This window comes from Saccoglossus kowalevskii, chromosome 14 (genome assembly GCF_978046115.1).
Source record: "Saccoglossus kowalevskii chromosome 14, keSacKowa6.1, whole genome shotgun sequence".
NCBI lineage: Eukaryota > Metazoa > Hemichordata > Enteropneusta > Harrimaniidae > Saccoglossus > Saccoglossus kowalevskii.
Genome location: NC_140654.1, coordinates 7,573,360 through 7,594,076, shown reverse-complemented (window position 1 = coordinate 7,594,076; position 20,717 = coordinate 7,573,360). Strand labels below are relative to the sequence as shown.

General features: G+C 37.5%; 1 protein-coding gene across 1 annotated transcript; it reads right to left on the bottom strand.

The window, feature by feature from the left end:
- Nucleotides 1-10,002: 10,002 nt before the first annotated feature.
- On the bottom strand, nucleotides 10,003-11,001 carry LOC144344981 (uncharacterized). Its single transcript, XM_078006720.1, has one exon. It carries the CDS (start codon nucleotides 10,999-11,001, stop codon nucleotides 10,003-10,005), a length of 999 nt encoding a protein of 332 aa, XP_077862846.1.
- Nucleotides 11,002-20,717: the final 9,716 nt, after the last annotated feature.

Genomic DNA, 20,717 nt, shown 5'->3' with positions numbered 1-20,717 from the left:
ACTGTCAATTATATTGCCAATAGTGAATACTGTAAAACATTACTAGTATTCCTTCAGTCTGCTGCTTGATAATTGTTGTGAGAAATAGAAACTAGACAGTTATATTACAGATATATATTGTCAAACAATAATAAGAGTTACAGTTTGGTAATGTTTGGGAAGATTTGAAAACATATAGTAATAGTAATAGTCATGATACGACTGGTCATGCTGTCAAAAGTGTCTCCTGATAACATTTGATGATTTGGGGGTAGCTTATTATAATCTTAAAAGGTTTCATGTGTGGCAAATACTTTTCAGAGATTCATTGAACAGTTGGTAAAATAAAAGTCATCATATACATAATGGTGTATATGAAATACATTTCAGTTAATTAGAACTAACTAAATGAGTCTAATTTATTCAAATGTTTTCTGCATACAGTTTAGTCTAATACTAATACTAGTACTAATCATCGACATAGTGGTTTAAGGTGTATTCTAAATATTCTTGACATCGAGTTCCAGTGGTAAAATAAAAATTGAGATGTCACCAGTTCAACACAATTAAAAATTATATGTATTTAAAAGTCAAATAGTATGCTATGGATTCTATCCAAATAGTTATGCTTTATGTATAAAACTGACTGTAATATTGATAATGTAAATTGTGAACACAAGTATATAGTGGATGACTGTTATCCTTATGCTTACAGTTATACTTGTAAGGCAAAGTTGTGTGTATATGTCTATGAAATATGTGTCTAGATGTCAAAGATACTTGTGCGTCAGGCAAATGCAGTGAGTGCACATTGATAATACCAAGGACAAACTAGATACCATGAAGGTATGTCAGTTACCATGTAAACCTGATTTGTATATAACGTCTCATAACACGACCAATGTAGACAAGTAAATCATAACAAGCGGGTAGGCTGGTTGGCGTCCGCTCCGCTCAAAAACAAGCAACATGTTTTTGGTTGTTTCCATAGTGAGATAAACGTGAAGCTAACGTCGGTTTATAAAAAAATAACTAAGGCAAAAACTCACGGTTTTTCAGCATTTTTGTAATAAAGACATTATTCTCTATCAATAATCCGCCCAAAATAGGAACATTTCTACTAATTCTTGTGCTTTTTCGACGTTTTTCGAAAAACCTGCGAAAATAGAACATTCCGGAGGGTGTGAAACGGAAGAGCATCGCCAGGCGATGGACGCGGGGCTCTTTGGCAACGACTGCAAACGTATCGTGTACAGCCATTGGTTAGCCACACAGAGGTCAAAATACGCGTTCTATTTTTGCGCGTTAAGTTTGGCTCTTCCGATTCACCCCCTCCGGAATGTTCTACTTTCGCAGCCTAATCGCAGGTTTTCCGAAAAACGTCGACAAAACACAAGAATTATATATAAGTCACTATAATTCACTGTTATGACCTGGTGCACTGTTCACATAAGGTCTCATAAGCGGCGATTTCCTCAAGACTCCTGTCGCGACAGTACGGACACACTCTGACACTCGTACATTATTGTCTAAAAAGACAAATCTCCTTACTTTGATTGGATGTTATTCAGGAAAACTGAAATATGTATTTTACCTGACGTGAAAGTTCTTAAAGTTTTCCTGGGGTACTATTAATTCTCTCATTGGGTATTTTCAAAATACAAAAACAAAAGGATTAGTCATATGGTTTACAAGCTAATTTTATTTATTCCTAAAACGTAATACATCAATAAATTATGCTCTTACTATAATATTTTCAAGTTTTCGTATAATCCATCCATAACTTAATTTTGAAATCATCACAATGAAACCGGAAAGGTTACATGGTTCGACTGCTCTTACTGACTGACTGGCATCAAGTAACAAATTCAATTTTCAGTGTGAACAAAACTTAACTGACGTTTGTTCGGTACATGGTATGGTGGACATATTAAATTAAAAGAAAACTAAAAGTTCGTTTTGTGGCATAAATGATATATGTACTCCTAACTATAAAGAGAAACAACTTTGATAACGGTAATTCCTATTGTTTCACCATTTTGGATTCTCTGTTTTTTAAAAAAATATTTTAAATATGTTTCCTAAATGATTTGCCATTTCTAGTGTATAATCGCTGTACATAAAAATGATTTAACGAATTCGATCTAACTTTGAAGGTCATAGCTGTATCACGGGGTAAATTCTTCTACTCTCGGGTTCCCACACTTGTCAGGGGGGAATCTCGTCTCGTCTCTATATCTCGTCCCCTTGAGGTACGGGATCGGGAAAGTCACTTATACTTTACAGTCAAATAAGACACACACAACGAAATACGTTTCAGCTCTCGTCTTAGTCGATCTGTGGAGCACTCTATAAGACACAGCGCCCTGGGGAAAAATCCCCAAGACTATCGCAAGGCTGACCCAAGACTCTTTTAGACTGCGTCAAGGCTCGCCCCAAGTCTCTCCAGGACTGCTATAGACTCTCCAGGACTGCACTCTCGACTGCGTCTATCGTGCTGTGTTCCCCAAGACCAACTCAAAACTCTCTTTATTCATTTTCAAAACTCTAACCAATTACAAAGCAGTAAAAAGACTCTAGGGCGTAACCTTCAATCATAAAGCCAATCACACTAAGTACTGAATACGTCATATCTTTTGATTAATCGTTCACTACATTAATAACTATGGATACCAACTGTCAGAATGAGTAGTCTGAATAGCGGCTAATTAGTTCCAAATCACTGAGCTAAGTTCCGTCCAAAACTTCAAATAGGCCTAAACGATGACAGACATAACACATCAATTCGCTAATAATCAGCTAATTAAGTCGACCAACAGATATGCAAAAACAAATTCATGACACATCCCTTCACCCAAACTGAGATTGTGCCTCCTGGCATTACACGTTCATAAATCAAAGATACCGTCAGCCACTCATCGTCATAGGATTAAATACAATACTAATAAAAGGTATAAATTAAAAGAGTAAAACACACTAATTAAGTACAATGATTATAAAGTCTAAATACAATGGTTATAAAGTCTCAAATATCAACAGTTATAAATCAAAAACAAGGGAAAGGCTACCAATCAACTCACTTTTCTCAAACAGTTCGCTGTCGTAACCCTTCGTTGCACTGTCTCTCAATGGTTATAAAGTCTCAAATATCAACAGTTATAAATCAAAAACAAGGGAAAGGCTACCAATCAACTCACTTTTCTCAAACAGTTCGCTGTCGTAACCCTTCGTTGCACTGTCTCTCGTTACTAAGGTTACAAACTCTATATCAAAAGGTCAAAAAAACTAAGGCGTGGCGGCGTAACCAAACGATCAGCCAACCGCTGCAGTCGACAGCATGATCACGTGATTACCAGGGATGCGTCTCTCGGTTAAAGCATTGCAAAGCGGTAACTAATAAACAAGCTATTAATCAAACTCCTGTCATAAACTTCAACTGAACTCACAAGTCGTTAATCTAAACAAAAGTCATACGGCGTGGAAACAGAATGCAAAGACAATGTCGCTTTCGTAACACATTACTCCTCTGGCAAAAAGACGGGGAAAAGCAACAGGATATAAACTACTGAGTTACATATAACCCTGTCAATCATGAACAAAAGCTTGCGTTATTAAACAATACGTATATAATCGCACCAAACTCTCACTTCAAAAAGACATTAAAAACGTTACAAAGTGCTCTCAACTCAAAAAGCGTCAGAAGTATTCCGGAAACAATATGTAAACAAAAACAACTCTTAAAACGTCGATATCTCTGTACATCGACAAATCTCAAAACTCTTAAAAAACTCTTTGGGGCATTACTTTCCCCATCATAATCCTTACTCTTAAACTCATAAAAACACCATAAATTTCACAAAACTCAAAACACTGTGTTGCAAATACTTGTCCACTGAGGCGCGCTTAAATCGTTATAAAGGACCTCGCACGTCACTAAGTATCATTTCAAAACAAAGATCTGGGCGCTTACATACATACAATTCAACATCACAAAAAAACGGTAAGAAAAAACGACAGGAAAAGCAAGCAATACATTACATTACTGAGCAATAGGGTTAGGATTGTGGAAAAGAGTTCAACGTCTTGAGTTACACAGTGTCCGTTACAATGTCCAACGAGCGGTTCTCTAAGCAATACACAGATAGCTAAAGTCAAAGTCTATAAGCGTCTCTTCTCTTGTCGCATTAGTCCGCGGTCGTTCTTTGTCATCTTCTTGTCTTTAATGTCGCTTAATTCTTAATTATTCAGTCCTATCGATACTCGTCCTTTATAAGGGGTTCTGAAATCTTCATCTCTTCAGCGTCGTTCATCGGTGCCATACTGTTAACGGTGTTAGTCGTCAAGCGCGGTTTCGTCTCTGCCATCGAGCCAGTTAGTTCGGTTCGCAAGAAAGACACACCTTCGCCATTTCACTTTTCTTCACAGGATGTCAATGTGTGTTAAATACCTGCCCGGGATCTCCACTCACGTATCAGGGGTAAATTCTTCTACTCTCGGGTTCCCACACTTGTCAGGGGCGAATCTTGTCTCGTCTCTATATCTCGTCCCCTTGAGGTACGGGACCGGGAAAGTCACTTATACTTTACAGTCAAATAAGACACACACAACGAAATACGATTCAGCTCTCGTCTTAGTCGATCTGTGGAGCACTCTATAAGACACAGCGCCCTGGGGAAAAATCCCCAAGACTATCGCAAGGCTGACCCAAGACTCTTTTAGACTGCGTCAAGGCTCGCCCCAAGTCTCTCCAGGACTGCTATAGACTCTCCAGGACTGCACTCTCGACTGCGTCTATCGTGCTGTGTTCCCCAAGACCAACTCAAAACTCTCTTTATTCATTTTCAAAACTCTAACCAATTACAAAGCAGTAAAAAGACTCTAGGGCGTAACCTTCAATCATAAAGCCAATCACACTAAGTACTGAATACGTCATATCTTTTGATTAATCGTTCACTACATTAATAACTATGGATACCAACTGTCAGAATGAGTAGTCTGAATAGCGGCTAATTAGTTCCAAATCACTGAGCTAAGTTCCGTCCAAAACTTCAAATAGGCCTAAACGATGACAGACATAACACAGCAATTCGCTAATAATCAGCTAATTAAGTCGACCAACAGATATGCAAAAACAAATTCATGACACATCCCTTCACCCAAACTGAGATTGTGCCTCCTGGCATTACACGTTCATAAATCAAAGATACCGTCAGCCACTCATCGTCATAGGATTAAATACAATACTAATAAAAGGTATAAATTAAAAGAGTAAAACACACTAATTAAGTACAATGATTATAAAGTCTAAATACAATGGTTATAAAGTCTCAAATATCAACAGTTATAAATCAAAAACAAGGGAAAGGCTACCAATCAACTCACTTTTCTCAAACAGTTCGCTGTCGTAACCCTTCGTTGCACTGTCTCTCGTTACTAAGGTTACAAACTCTATATCAAAAGGTCAAAAAAACTAAGGCGTGGCGGCGTAACCAAACGATCAGCCAACCGCTGCAGTCGACAGCATGATCACGTGATTACCAGGGATGCGTCTCTCGGTTAAAGCATTGCAAAGCGGTAACTAATAAACAAGCTATTAATCAAACTCCTGTCATAAACTTCAACTGAACTCACAAGTCGTTAATCTAAACAAAAGTCATACGGCGTGGAAACAGAATGCAAAGACAATGTCGCTTTCGTAACACATTACTCCTCTGGCAAAAAGACGGGGAAAAGCAACAGGATATAAACTACTGAGTTACATATAACCCTGTCAATCATGAACAAAAGCTTGCGTTATTAAACAATACGTATATAATCGCACCAAACTCTCACTTCAAAAAGACATTAAAAACGTTACAAAGTGCTCTCAACTCAAAAAGCGTCAGAAGTATTCCGGAAACAATATGTAAACAAAAACAACTCTTAAAACGTCGATATCTCTGTACATCGACAAATCTCAAAACTCTTAAAAAACTCTTTGGGGCATTACTTTCCCCATCATAATCCTTACTCATAAACTCATAAAAACACCATAAACTTCACAAAACTCAAAACACTGTGTTGCAAATACTTGTCCACTGAGGCGCGCTTAAATCGTTATAAAGGACCTCGCACGTCACTAAGTATCATTTCAAAACAAAGATCTGGGCGCTTACATACATACAATTCAACATCACAAAAAAACGGTAAGAAAAAACGACAGGAAAAGCAAGCAATACATTACATTACTGAGCAATAGGGTTAGGATTGTGGAAAAGAGTTCAACGTCTTGAGTTACACAGTGTCCGTTACAATGTCCAACGAGCGGTTCTCTAAGCAATACACAGATAGCTAAAGTCAAAGTCTATAAGCGTCTCTTCTCTTGTCGCATTAGTCCGCGGTCGTTCTTTGTCATCTTCTTGTCTTTAATGTCGCTTAATTCTTAATTATTCAGTCCTATCGATACTCGTCCTTTATAAGGGGTTCTGAAATCTTCATCTCTTCAGCGTCGTTCATCGGTGCCATACTGTTAACGGTGTTAGTCGTCAAGCGCGGTTTCGTCTCTGCCATCGAGCCAGTTAGTTCGGTTCGCAAGAAAGACACACCTTCGCCATTTCACTTTTCTTCACAGGATGTCAATGTGTGTTAAATACCTGCCCGGGATCTCCACTCACGTATCAGGGGTAAATTCTTCTACTCTCGGGTTCCCACACTTGTCAGGGGCGAATCTTGTCTCGTCTCTATATCTCGTCCCCTTGAGGTACGGGACCGGGAAAGTCACTTATACTTTACAGTCAAATAAGACACACACAACGAAATACGTTTCAGCTCTCGTCTTAGTCGATCTGTGGAGCACTCTATAAGACACAGCGCCCTGGGGAAAAATCCCCAAGACTATCGCAAGGCTGACCCAAGACTCTTTTAGACTGCGTCAAGGCTCGCCCCAAGTCTCTCCAGGACTGCTATAGACTCTCCAGGACTGCACTCTCGACTGCGTCTATCGTGCTGTGTTCCCCAAGACCAACTCAAAACTCTCTTTATTCATTTTCAAAACTCTAACCAATTACAAAGCAGTAAAAAGACTCTAGGGCGTAACCTTCAATCATAAAGCCAATCACACTAAGTACTGAATACGTCATATCTTTTGATTAATCGTTCACTACATTAATAACTATGGATACCAACTGTCAGAATGAGTAGTCTGAATAGCGGCTAATTAGTTCCAAATCACTGAGCTAAGTTCCGTCCAAAACTTCAAATAGGCCTAAACGATGACAGACATAACACAGCAATTCGCTAATAATCAGCTAATTAAGTCGACCAACAGATATGCAAAAACAAATTCATGACACATCCCTTCACCCAAACTGAGATTGTGCCTCCTGGCATTACACGTTCATAAATCAAAGATACCGTCAGCCACTCATCGTCATAGGATTAAATACAATACTAATAAAAGGTATAAATTAAAAGAGTAAAACACACTAATTAAGTACAATGATTATAAAGTCTAAATACAATGGTTATAAAGTCTCAAATATCAACAGTTATAAATCAAAAACAAGGGAAAGGCTACCAATCAACTCACTTTTCTCAAACAGTTCGCTGTCGTAACCCTTCGTTGCACTGTCTCTCGTTACTAAGGTTACAAACTCTATATCAAAAGGTCAAAAAAACTAAGGCGTGGCGGCGTAACCAAACGATCAGCCAACCGCTGCAGTCGACAGCATGATCACGTGATTACCAGGGATGCGTCTCTCGGTTAAAGCATTGCAAAGCGGTAACTAATAAACAAGCTATTAATCAAACTCCTGTCATAAACTTCAACTGAACTCACAAGTCGTTAATCTAAACAAAAGTCATACGGCGTGGAAACAGAATGCAAAGACAATGTCGCTTTCGTAACACATTACTCCTCTGGCAAAAAGACGGGGAAAAGCAACAGGATATAAACTACTGAGTTACATATAACCCTGTCAATCATGAACAAAAGCTTGCGTTATTAAACAATACGTATATAATCGCACCAAACTCTCACTTCAAAAAGACATTAAAAACGTTACAAAGTGCTCTCAACTCAAAAAGCGTCAGAAGTATTCCGGAAACAATATGTAAACAAAAACAACTCTTAAAACGTCGATATCTCTGTACATCGACAAATCTCAAAACTCTTAAAAAACTCTTTGGGGCATTACTTTCCCCATCATAATCCTTACTCATAAACTCATAAAAACACCATAAACTTCACAAAACTCAAAACACTGTGTTGCAAATACTTGTCCACTGAGGCGCGCTTAAATCGTTATAAAGGACCTCGCACGTCACTAAGTATCATTTCAAAACAAAGATCTGGGCGCTTACATACATACAATTCAACATCACAAAAAAACGGTAAGAAAAAACGACAGGAAAAGCAAGCAATACATTACATTACTGAGCAATAGGGTTAGGATTGTGGAAAAGAGTTCAACGTCTTGAGTTACACAGTGTCCGTTACAATGTCCAACGAGCGGTTCTCTAAGCAATACACAGATAGCTAAAGTCAAAGTCTATAAGCGTCTCTTCTCTTGTCGCATTAGTCCGCGGTCGTTCTTTGTCATCTTCTTGTCTTTAATGTCGCTTAATTCTTAATTATTCAGTCCTATCGATACTCGTCCTTTATAAGGGGTTCTGAAATCTTCATCTCTTCAGCGTCGTTCATCGGTGCCATACTGTTAACGGTGTTAGTCGTCAAGCGCGGTTTCGTCTCTGCCATCGAGCCAGTTAGTTCGGTTCGCAAGAAAGACACACCTTCGCCATTTCACTTTTCTTCACAGGATGTCAATGTGTGTTAAATACCTGCCCGGGATCTCCACTCACGTATCAGGGGTAAATTCTTCTACTCTCGGGTTCCCACACTTGTCAGGGACGAATCTTGTCTCGTCTCTATATCTCGTCCCCTTGAGGTACGGGACCGGGAAAGTCACTTATACTTTACAGTCAAATAAGACACACACAACGAAATACGTTTCAGCTCTCGTCTTAGTCGATCTGTGGAGCACTCTATAAGACACAGCACCCTGGGGAAAAATCCCCAAGACTATCGCAAGGCTGACCCAAGACTCTTTTAGACTGCGTCAAGGCTTGCCCCAAGTCTCTCCAGGACTGCTATAGACTCTCCAGGACTGCACTCTCGACTGCGTCTATCATGCTGTGTTCCCCAAGACTAACTCAAAACTCTCTTTATTCATTTTCAAAACTCTAACCAATTACAAAGCAGTAAAAAGACTCTAGGGCGTAACCTTCAATCATAAAGCCAATCACACTAAGTACTGAATACGTCATATCTTTTGATTAATCGTTCACTACATTAATAACTATGGATACCAACTGTCAGAATGAGTAGTCTGAATAGCGGCTAATTAGTTCCAAATCACTGAGCTAAGCTCCGTCCAAAACTTCAAATAGGCCTAAACGATGACAGACATAACACAGCAATTTGCTAATAATCAGCTAATTAAGTCGACCAACAGATACGCAAAAACAAATTCATGACAGCTGCCTTGCAGTTATATTTGTTATAAAAGTTTAATCATTAATGTAAGGAAGAATTTTTTTGTTTCTTGTAAATCGAAATTTATTTATTGTCAACATAATTTAACTGACATGTGATTGGTTACATGGTTTAGTGACATATTCGATTGGTAGAAAACTGGAATTGTTAAAATATTTATAAAGGATCATAAAAATCAGATATGTTATGTGGTTTGAGGTCATTTTGTTTTTTCTGAAATAAATGCAATACTTGGTATCAACAAAATATCTGATATTTGATGTATTATCAACACAAGTATATCAACATTACCTGAGTGATGTTTGATTTGAAGACAACCCGCAATTTGTTTGGATTTTTGGATCTTGGATTCATCGAAAAAAAATTTATAGTAAAATAGGTTTTCCAAATGACCTGAAATTTATAATTATATTGTATTATCTCCGTGTATAAAATGATTTAACGGATTTGATCTGACAGTTAAGGTCATTGCTACCTTGCAGCTATACTTGTTATAAATGTTTTCTCACTGATGTAAGGTAACGACTTTTTTGTTTCATGTAAATCGATTTTGCATCATCGTATAATTTCAAGTCCCATTTATTGCGTTTACGCAATTCAGACATCTCATAGTCGGTGATTGAGTCGCTGTGTTTATTTGCATTTACGTGAACAATATTCTTTTCTTGCGGTATACCAAACATGTACGACAACATATCCTGAGAGGTTTTAAAATCTTCAGTCAAACCAATAAATGCCATTTTTGTTTCTAGATTTCTCTTGGCTACAAGATAGTGTTTTTCCTCAACTTCAGGTATATTATTAACTTCAGATAGAGACACAGATCCACAACAATCTTCAAAAGTGTCGTCGATTTCTGGAAAATCGCCAAACTGCAACAGACGCACCATGAGGTTGCTCATATCCTGTAATCGTATATTATGTTTTAGGTATTGTGTGAGTGATGAGGTATTTTTTAAATACTTTTTACATATCACATGACTACCTGCACAATTAGTCTTCTTCAAATAGTAATAGCATGAAACAAGACGTTCTATTGGTTCCCGAAACCACGTGACATATGCTACTGGTCTATTTGTGTACACATAATCATGCATTCCATATGTGCGTTTAGATATGTACACCGTTTGTGTGGAAATCTTTCTAGAAATAATTCCTTCTTTGAATAGGTCTTGACAGTGATATATTGCACGAGTACGCACTTTTCGTGTCTTGGATGATAGTTTGGTAAACAATTGCTCAACAGACGTACCACCAGCTTTAGGTAGATGGACATAGATAATATTAGCTTCATAATACTGATGTGAAAATGATGAATTTGTAGCATCCGAACGCAAAAAGTAATTCGGGAGCGGTTCTCTACCACAATCAGAAGTATTGAAACAATTGCGGAGAGCTGCATTAAGGTGAATGCACATACCAGTAGTGTCTTCTGGGACCTGGACTTCCACTTGATACTTGTTGGCATACGAGCCCGAATGATAGCTCATATTTTGGATGATGCTTTGGAGTTGATCACAGTGACATGTAGGGCATGTGATGATAGAATTGATGATAGAATTGATCATATAATTCTCATCTTTGACCATTTTTTTATTTACTTGCCATGGAAATCTTCCCCAGTAGATTGTGATCAAGCAGATTAAGAAAATACTGGAGCAAACAAATAACAGTTTAACTGCTTTGTGAGACATGGTGTCTACGGCAAACAATCTACCTGTATAGAGAAAAACATATAAGGTTAATACCTCTCAACAAAACATGTATACAAAAAGGCCACGGATTTGCAGAATCTCATCTTGAATTTTCAAAGTAGATGTTCCGGCACCTTGAAGTTTTTCGTTAGGAATATGTGTATGTGACAATACTCTCAGATTTTAGAATCAGTTTACCAACAGTCAATCATATTGCTTCTTTCTTCAACGCGCTTGGCCAAGATATCAAAATCCTCTGGGTGGAGCTAAGTCACAAAAGACTCGCTCCACTCTACTGTATATTTCTATGGGCTCTGTGTGAGCTGCTGTGAAACGCCGGTCAAAAAGCCATTGAAAAAAGCTAAAATTTAAATATGTTGCATATGCAGGTGTAATCTTGCGTGTAAACAACTATTCCAAAGTATCGTTTTATGAGAGTTTGTGTCCATTGTTTTCACCAGGATGGTTACCAGGCGGTGAAAATGCCGCCCCGAGAATAAATGTCGCTGGCACGGTGGAAGCTGTGTTGACTTGGATGTCGAGCCAATACAGCGACGATATCCATACATCATGCAACTCACAGATATTCAAACCAAAGCTATTCAATTGCAAGCTACTTAGTTCCGAGTCTGATGTGTTCGTTTTTAGTCGCACTGGAAATGGTAAATTATTATGTTATTATGCTTTACCGGCCTTGCGACCATCGAGCGTGGTAATAGTGTTGTCGCCACTCTTGAGTATTAGAATAGATGTTATACCTCAAAGCTCATAATGTCACTGCAACATATATCGGCAGAAATGAAGCCGAAGATGTAGACATCAGAAATGCAAAGCCCCAAACGCACTTTGACAGTCATTGTAACAAAGCTTTCTATTGCTCGGTAAACCTTCCATCGTGCAATCACGTGACATACACGGTTGTGAATATAATTACTGCACGGTGTTGTGGAGGGAGGAATGTTCGAACGGAACAACACCGTGGACGATGCAGAATCTTTGCTGCTAGTCATAACATTGATGTCGCGTTTGAAGACGTACACTAAACTTTCATAACATACAGTTACAGTAGAAAAATATGAAACGACGTGCTTTAGACAGGACAGTTATAACAGAGGGGCATGTTGTACATTTGTTATTGCTCATTGTTGGATTTCAATAAACAGAAATTGCTTTACTATTTTCAGAAATACATCACATGTCTGTTTGACAATCATGTTGGTATTTCTAATAATATTTTGTTTTATCATATGACCATGAATCATATATTAGTGACGTTTATTATGAAATATCAAGATCTGATATGTTATAGTAAATCTTACTATTAGAGCGCCGTCTTTGACAGCCAAATGGATTAATAAAGTTGTTTGCACATGTGTAGTAGTAGTAACGTTAGAATGGCGTAATGTGTGGGAAATTTATTTCATCGTGTGTTTTAGAGCGAGGATCTGTATTTTACATCATTTATGCGAAATCCGTCTATGTTTTTATTTGTTTATTTTATGAATAGAATAGTTAAATAACCTGCAATTGATAGGTGAATATAATGGGGATTAATATAAGTATTTAATAATTATCCTTTCCGGTAATGGGAGGCTGCGAAAAGCTTTTCCGAGCTTGAGGCATGTCTTAGTATGTGTGGCAAAACAGTGACATATGATGTAATATCGCTGCCGTTACAACATAAATGTATTTGATTTTCTATAAACAATGTCGCCGGGATATAATAGTCAGTTGAACACCTAAGGAAATCATGCCATCAGCGGGGATAGAGTGAATAAATTCTCGTTTTGTTTTCTATGAGATGAGTGAGGGCGTTCTCATCTGTGTTAGCTATAGATAGAATAGCTATATAAAGATGTAACGTTATCACCGTTATGACATTAATTATTAGAGCTATCCATTAACGGGATGAATAAATAAATAAATAAATAAATAAAAAAAATAAAAAAAATAAATAAATAAATATATAAATAAATAACGAATTCTACTTAGAGAACTTTTCTTTTTTTTGGTGGGGATTACAAATATAGTTCATCAACTAGTCGAGTCCGTAACCCCTGTATATTCAATTTCATAGTTTGATCACACAAATCTCCAAATAAAGAATGAAAGAGAAAAAATATTACAAATCAAATATTAAAGAAATAGTTTTTTAACTTTTTTTTAAATATGTGTCTCTTAGTGATTCTCCTAAATGCACCAGGCAATGAGTTCCAATGTTTTGTTGCAGAGCATTTTAGATGTAATGTAAGATTCAGTTTGGAATATAATAATTCAAGCTACATGCTAAACGGGTTTGATAATTATGGGACAATGGGTTCAAATAGTTGTAAATATCATGTACAAAATATTTATTGCTGAGATCAAAGACAAACAAACAGGTTTGTAACTTGCAGAGTAAAAAATTGTCTAGTATTCTTAGTTTTTGGAAAAGAGGAGCAGCATGGGAATACGAATCAGAGAGGGTGATGAGGCGTACTATTTTTTTCAGTAAGAGACCTATTGGTTAAGTACAGTAGCATATGTATTACCCCAGATCGGATTTCCAGGCAATATGTAATGTGTGGCAGAATTAAGGAGTTGCATAAGAGAATAAGAATATGCCTAGGTACAAAATGACGTAGTTGTGAAATTAATCCAATTTTTGGTGCAATAACTTTTTTATCAATATGAGACAAGGTAATTGACGACATATACGCCCTCTATCGGTGACCCGTTGATATCCAGTGACCGATCGTTGTGGTGTTTTAATTATCATGTAATTTGTTTTTACAGGATTAATAGTAAGTAAAGCCACAATTTCTGAGAGATTGATTTTATTATTTTGAATAAATTTAAATAGGTTAGTATCATCTGCAAAGAGTCGAAAATGAAAGGAAATGGTAGAATTGGCTATATATTTAATATATATTAAAAATAAGATTGGGCCTAGAATCGACACTTTTGGAACCCCACAGGTAGTATGTCGTAGCAAAGATGAAATGTTTATGAAATACATACAAATTGTTGGCGATTGCAAAGGTAGTTTTTAAACCATTATAGAGGAAGACTTCGAATACCATAGTGTTCTAGTTTGCAGCACAGCATTTCATGATTAATGATGTCAAAGTCCTTTTTGAGATCGATGGAAATACCAAAGGTGATATGGCCGCGATTCAGTTTGTCACCTACGTCCAACACCAGGTCATCCAAGGCAAGTTTTGTACTGTTTTTTCGGAAGTGTGTTGCTTAGCGTCAGCCTGTTTGTCATTAATACTATTGTCGCAGTGTAAGGCATGTTTATTGCTATTGAGAGGGGCACCCTAAGAACTCACACTGGGTAGGGGTTCTTTCACTGCTACAATAGGGTAGAACAAGACAATAGTACTGAAAATAAAGTGCTCATACACCAAAATATCATGTTAAAGCTACAGGTTTTAATACCTCTCCAAATAATTACAAGGAACAAACACGGAAGAAAACAGTGAATAGATTCACTAAAATGGGGGATTGCCTAGGGAAGTGTGCATTGTTATAACTCACAATTCAAGGATGTAGAGATGGATGACAGTCAATGGAGGAAATTATGAAGCTGCCAATGCTCACATGTCTGCACTAAATTATATGGAACAACCAACCACATCTAAAATAGTAGAGGTTGTAAAGTCAGTAAAGCAAACACACAAGGAATGCAGAAATTGTGGTTTAACTCATCAGCCGAGAAAGTGTTCATCATTTGGCGAAATATGCAAGAAATGTGGAAAACGAAACCACTGGGCAAGTGTGTCAGTTTTCAGCCAAAAGTGGAGAAACAAATGAGAAATGTGAAAAGAAAAAACATGAGGTATAGACAGTGCTGAGAATTATGGGTTTGATGACTGCACAAGAGGAATGAAAGACAAAATCGCAGTGATCAAGATTAGCACAACACAGGGACAAAAACTCCTCAAAGCAAAGATTGACATGGAGCCCAAGCAAACCTTTTGAATTATACAACATACAGAACACTGTTTGGCCTAGACCATCTAAGAAGTACGTCTCAGCGGGTATGGAGATACACCTTTTAAGAGTTGTGTGAAAGTTACAATTCCTGTTGCTGAACTTGTCAAATTCCCTTGTGAGGGACACAGATGCTGTTCAGAATGTGACTGGAAGAAACTGTAGCCTGCAGCACCAAAGAGCAGTTAGTAAAGGACAATCCATATGTATTTGAAGGTGTTGGCAAGATAAACACAGACTACAAAATTGAGCTATCTGATGATGTAACACATGATAAATCCAGAACGAAGAACACCAGATGCATTGAAAGTACCTTTAAAACATGAATTGGATCGCCTAATACAGCTTGGAATCAGCATTGTGTTGGTCACCAACACGGATCACTACGCATCTTCTTCCAGGATCCCCGTGAGCTAAACAAGTTCATCAAAAGACCACACCATTATGCCAAAACACTTGATGATATTCTGCCAGATCTAAAGAACACACAACATTTCTCAACATTGGATCTACGCAGTGGATATTGGAATATACCACTTGACACAGAATCACAACTGCTAACAACATTTAGTACAATCTTTGGAAGATACTGTTTCACAAGATTGACATAGTGATTGCGAACGAAACAACTCAGCAACATTGATATCATGTCGGAGATGCTATGCCCATGTACAAATGTTTTTCAACATTTAATGTTAAACGCAGTCGTTTTGGTCGATACTCTGGCGGGGTATGTATATTTGTTGCCGACTATATAGATCCCCATGTAAAGCGAGTCTTCGAGAAATCCAAAAATGTAGTTTCAATTATTCTAGACAAAATTGTATTTGGTTCAGACACAGATATTCTTTTGGCAGCTGTGTATATACCGCCAGAAAACCCCCAGACGTACGCGTTGAACTCTCTTAATGGTATTGAACAATTAGATTTTTTTAATTGATGCATATTCTAGTTTTTATGAATTTAATTTAATTATTGTTGGTGATTTTAACGCCCGCACAGGAAATATGCCTGATTTTATTGTACATGATAATGATTCTTTTCTACAGCCTGGTTATCAAACTGATGTTTTTGATTGGCACATAAATTCAAAAGAGAAATGTGTTAATTCATATGGAAAACAACTGTCGGATCTATGTAAGAAATTAGATTTACATATTGCGAACGGTCGTTTTCCTGGGGATGAAAGCGGTGATTTCGCGTGTTACGCTAAAAATGGCGTCAGTGTTGTTGATTATGGCATTTTATCTTCAGAGTTGTTTCATATTGTTGACGACAAAATAAATTGTCGCCCCAAAATAAACCGGAAAGTGTAATGAAAACTACACCCAGGTGCCGTTTCAACTGGAAAATCTCGGGACTTGAATTATTCAATAGTCGTATGAATGATGAGTTCACGCAACAACATCTTGCACAAGCCTCTGAATACATCACACTGAATAATCACGACCAAGCCATACATGTACTGGGTGAAATATTTGATCACGCTGCATCGGAAATGAAGTCAACTAATAAATCTCGTATCCGGAACAAATCCCAACCAGCGTGGTGGGATAAAGAATGCAGCGCAGCTAAAAAAGAAAAATATAAAGCCCTAAACAAATTCAGACTCTCAAATATCAATAGTGACTTGACCACTTATAGAGTTGCTAAAAATAATTTCAAAGCAATATGTAGAAATAAGAAACGGTTATCTATAGACAAACAAAAATACAAACTTTCAGAAGCAAAACAAGATTCTGTGAAATTCTGGGATATTTTGCGAAATATTAAATGTAATTCGCCCTTAACCAATGAAATTAAAGCGGACTGTTGGTACAAGTATTTTCATGGCCTGTTAAACAAACCATTCTCACCTGCAAATGAATTAAAAAAAGCTGTAATTAGGAACCTATAACTACACGATGAGCACTGTGACCAGTGTGTTGATAATGTGCCAAATATAACTATGTTAGAAATTGAGAAAACGATTAGAAGTTTGGCAAATAACAAGGCTCCAGGTCACGATGGACTTGTAATAGAACTATTTAAACATAGCTGGACACACATTGGTCCTGTCTTATTGCTTCTATTCAATAACATACTCTCCAGCTACAACTTTCCATTAACCTGGTGTAAAGCCATTATCTCGCCACTACATAAAAAAGGTGATCGTTCTGATGTCAACAATTACAGGGGTATCTCCCGTATATCAGTAACAAGCAAGATTCTAACATAAATCCTAAATTCACGTCTGGACCACTGGTGTCGTAAGAATTGTATATTAGCTGAAGCGCAATGTGGTTTTCGGCGAGGCTACAGTACAAGTGACAATATTTTCACACTCCAAGCCATGGCAGCAAAATATTTAACGAAGAAAAACGGGCGCTTTTATTGTATTTTTTATTGATTTCGCTAAGGCGTTTGACTCGATTCAACACGATTTTCTGTGGTCGAAACTAATCAATTATGGGATTCATAGAAAATCCCTGTCGGTTATCCACTCAATGTACAGTAAGTTGCAATCTTGTGTTATTTCATCTGGTGGTCTCACTGAATATTTTAAATGCACTATCGGGACACGTCAAGGTTGTATGCTTAGCCCTATATTATTTACTATTTTTATCAATGATCTCGTTTTATACACTAGTACTGTTTGATGTGAGGGTGTTTGCATTGACAACGATCTTCACAACCTAAATATCTTGATGTACGCGGATGACGTAGCCGTGGGTTATGATATGCCAATCAGCACAGGGTAAAAAAGCAATGTTTCAACTTAAAGTATTGATTCTAAATCTTGGGGGTATGGCCACATCTGATTCATTCAAATTATTTGATCCCATCATTGTGCCAATCTTATTAAATGGTAGTGAAATCTGGGGTTATGAGAACGCTCCTCAAATTGAACAAGTTCAGAATCAATTTTGTAAATTTCTACTCGGTGAAAGTAATAACTCAAGCGATTTATCAGCTGTTGGCGAATGTGTTCGTTTTTCTCTCTATGTTATTTACTTTAAAAGATGCATCAGGTACTGGCTGAAATTATTACAATTGGACGTTAATAGATAACCTCATAAATGTTATTTAATGTAAACATTTTGCTATTTCGCTTTGGATTCGGTCGTGTATGGCTGAACCAAGAAGGTGTAGGCTCGAAAAGTGTGTTTCTTTCACATTTCACACAGAGAATTAAAGATTGTGCGAAACAATTATGGCACGACGACACTGCTTCTTCCCTCAAACCCGTTCCTATCTCGATAGAGCAGATTTTTTGCCTGTATGGTTTTGCACCAACCCCACTTACAACAAATTTATCTCGCTCATGAATTCAGGAAGCGATGTAATTTTAAATCAGTTAGCGAGTTATGTTTATTTTGCCATGAAAAGCAGAACTTATTTTTAAGTTAAGTTGTTAAGTGAAACCGTATTTGGGCCAGCGGTCTTTTGCTTTGCAATAAATATACTACTACTTCACATACTGATTGCAGCTGAAACTAACACACAGCATGACAACGCAGTGCAAGGTGTTCTGAACGCCTGTAGACAATACAATGTAAAGCTAAATGATGAGAAATGTCAGTTCATGACCACGATAAGATAAAACTGTTTGGACATATTCTGAGTAAGGACGGTGTATCGCCTGACCCATCAAAGGTGAGAGCTAACATAGAGCGTGAAATGCTAGCTGTTGTTTGGGCAACAAGGTTTTTTAAACCTTTTGTTTTTGGTAGACCATTTACCATCCATTCTGACCACCAACCTCTAGAATCGATAGCAAAGAAACAAATCAACAAGATGCGAGCCAGACTACAGAGACTAGTCTTACAGATTCAAGGATATAATTACAACATACAGTATGTGCCAGGGAAAGATGTAACCCTCGCTGACAGTCTAGCTAGATGCATAAACACCAAACAAACAACCTGATGTTGATACGAAGTCTCAACAATGAAGCCATTTGTCATTGACAGCATCCGCGAACTCACTGTCAATGATCCAGTTCTGCAAGCCTTAATCCCGTACATTACAAATGGATGGCCTAAAGAGAAACACAAATGCAATGAAGTTTCTCATGCATATTGGCAGCATCGCTCCGAGCTAGCCATCCACAATGGTGTAGTACTAAAAGGTCATCGAATCATCATCCCAACAGAAATGCGAGACAGAGTACTCCAAATACTCAAACAACAACATCAAGGTATGAGAAAACACGTCTCAGAGCCAGATAATCAGTATATTGGCCTGGTCTGAATGCAAACATAGAATACATGATAAAATACTGTAACCAATGTCAAACCTATCAGAGAAGTCTGTCAAAACTCCCAGGACAACTAATCTACAGTACTGAACACACGAACACGATTGGTATGGACATATTCGAGTTTCAAGGCTCCCAATACCTTCTAATCGTTGATTACTATGCTGGTTATGGTTGGGCATATAAACTACATAACATGACTAGTTCATCTGTCATCAGCAAGATTGATGAAATATTCCCAACAGACTCAATATAGAATAATGGGCCACAGCTTGCAAGCAGTAAATTTCAAAAATATTGCCAGACTCATGAGATAAGACATACAACCAGTGCACCCAATCACCAATAAGCCAATGGACACACAGAAAGAAATATATATACAGTCAAAATTATGCTCAAAAAGTCTCTTCAGAAAAGGGAGAAAAACCTGCGAGAAATCCTGACAACATTGAGAGACACTCCCATTAGAGCTGATATTCCATCTCCATTTGCATTAATGTTTCCCAATAGAAAGGTCACGACCAATCTCCCATTTCTACAATATGGACGTGATTAGTCTACAAATAGTTATAAGGAGAAGATTGAACAGAGAGCAAATTATTATGGAAGTCAAACGGACATTACACAACTCAAAACAAACTCTCTATGTAGATTGCAGAAAGCACCGGGTTCACCATGGCAACCTGGCAAGTCATTAACAAATTATTTGACAGAAAATACACAGTGCAGACGCCTGACAACACTCAATACTACACACCAGCACATGGTAGGCTTACGATGGATATGCAAACCAACCATTACGCAAGCAATATGAACCAGGAACCACAAGGAATAAAAACATACCTCACAAAATCAACTCACCTGCCAAGGAAAGACCAAAAAGACATTGCAAACCTCCAGCAAAGTATACGGATTTTATATTGACATAAATTATCAAATTTGAGAAGCTCAAATGAGAGCTATGTTATTCAATTTCTATTGTGTTTATTGAGTTTTAAGTTGATTTAATTGTTCCAAATATAAATCTATTATCTGTATCTATACACGACTATATACATTTCCATCCCAGCACTCTGAACCGGTACTTGAACATTTATTTTCTATAACCACTTCGCAGATTACCATTATTTAGCTTGAGGAGGGGGATGTTATGAAATCACATATGTAACTATAGTAACTGTAGTAGTGCGCCCTCACTTTACAGAGAGTACTATATTTCTTAAGACCTGTGACATAAGCTGTTGTTGGCGGTAGCCATTGCTGTCAGTTTCACTCGGTATAAACCAGAGTTGTT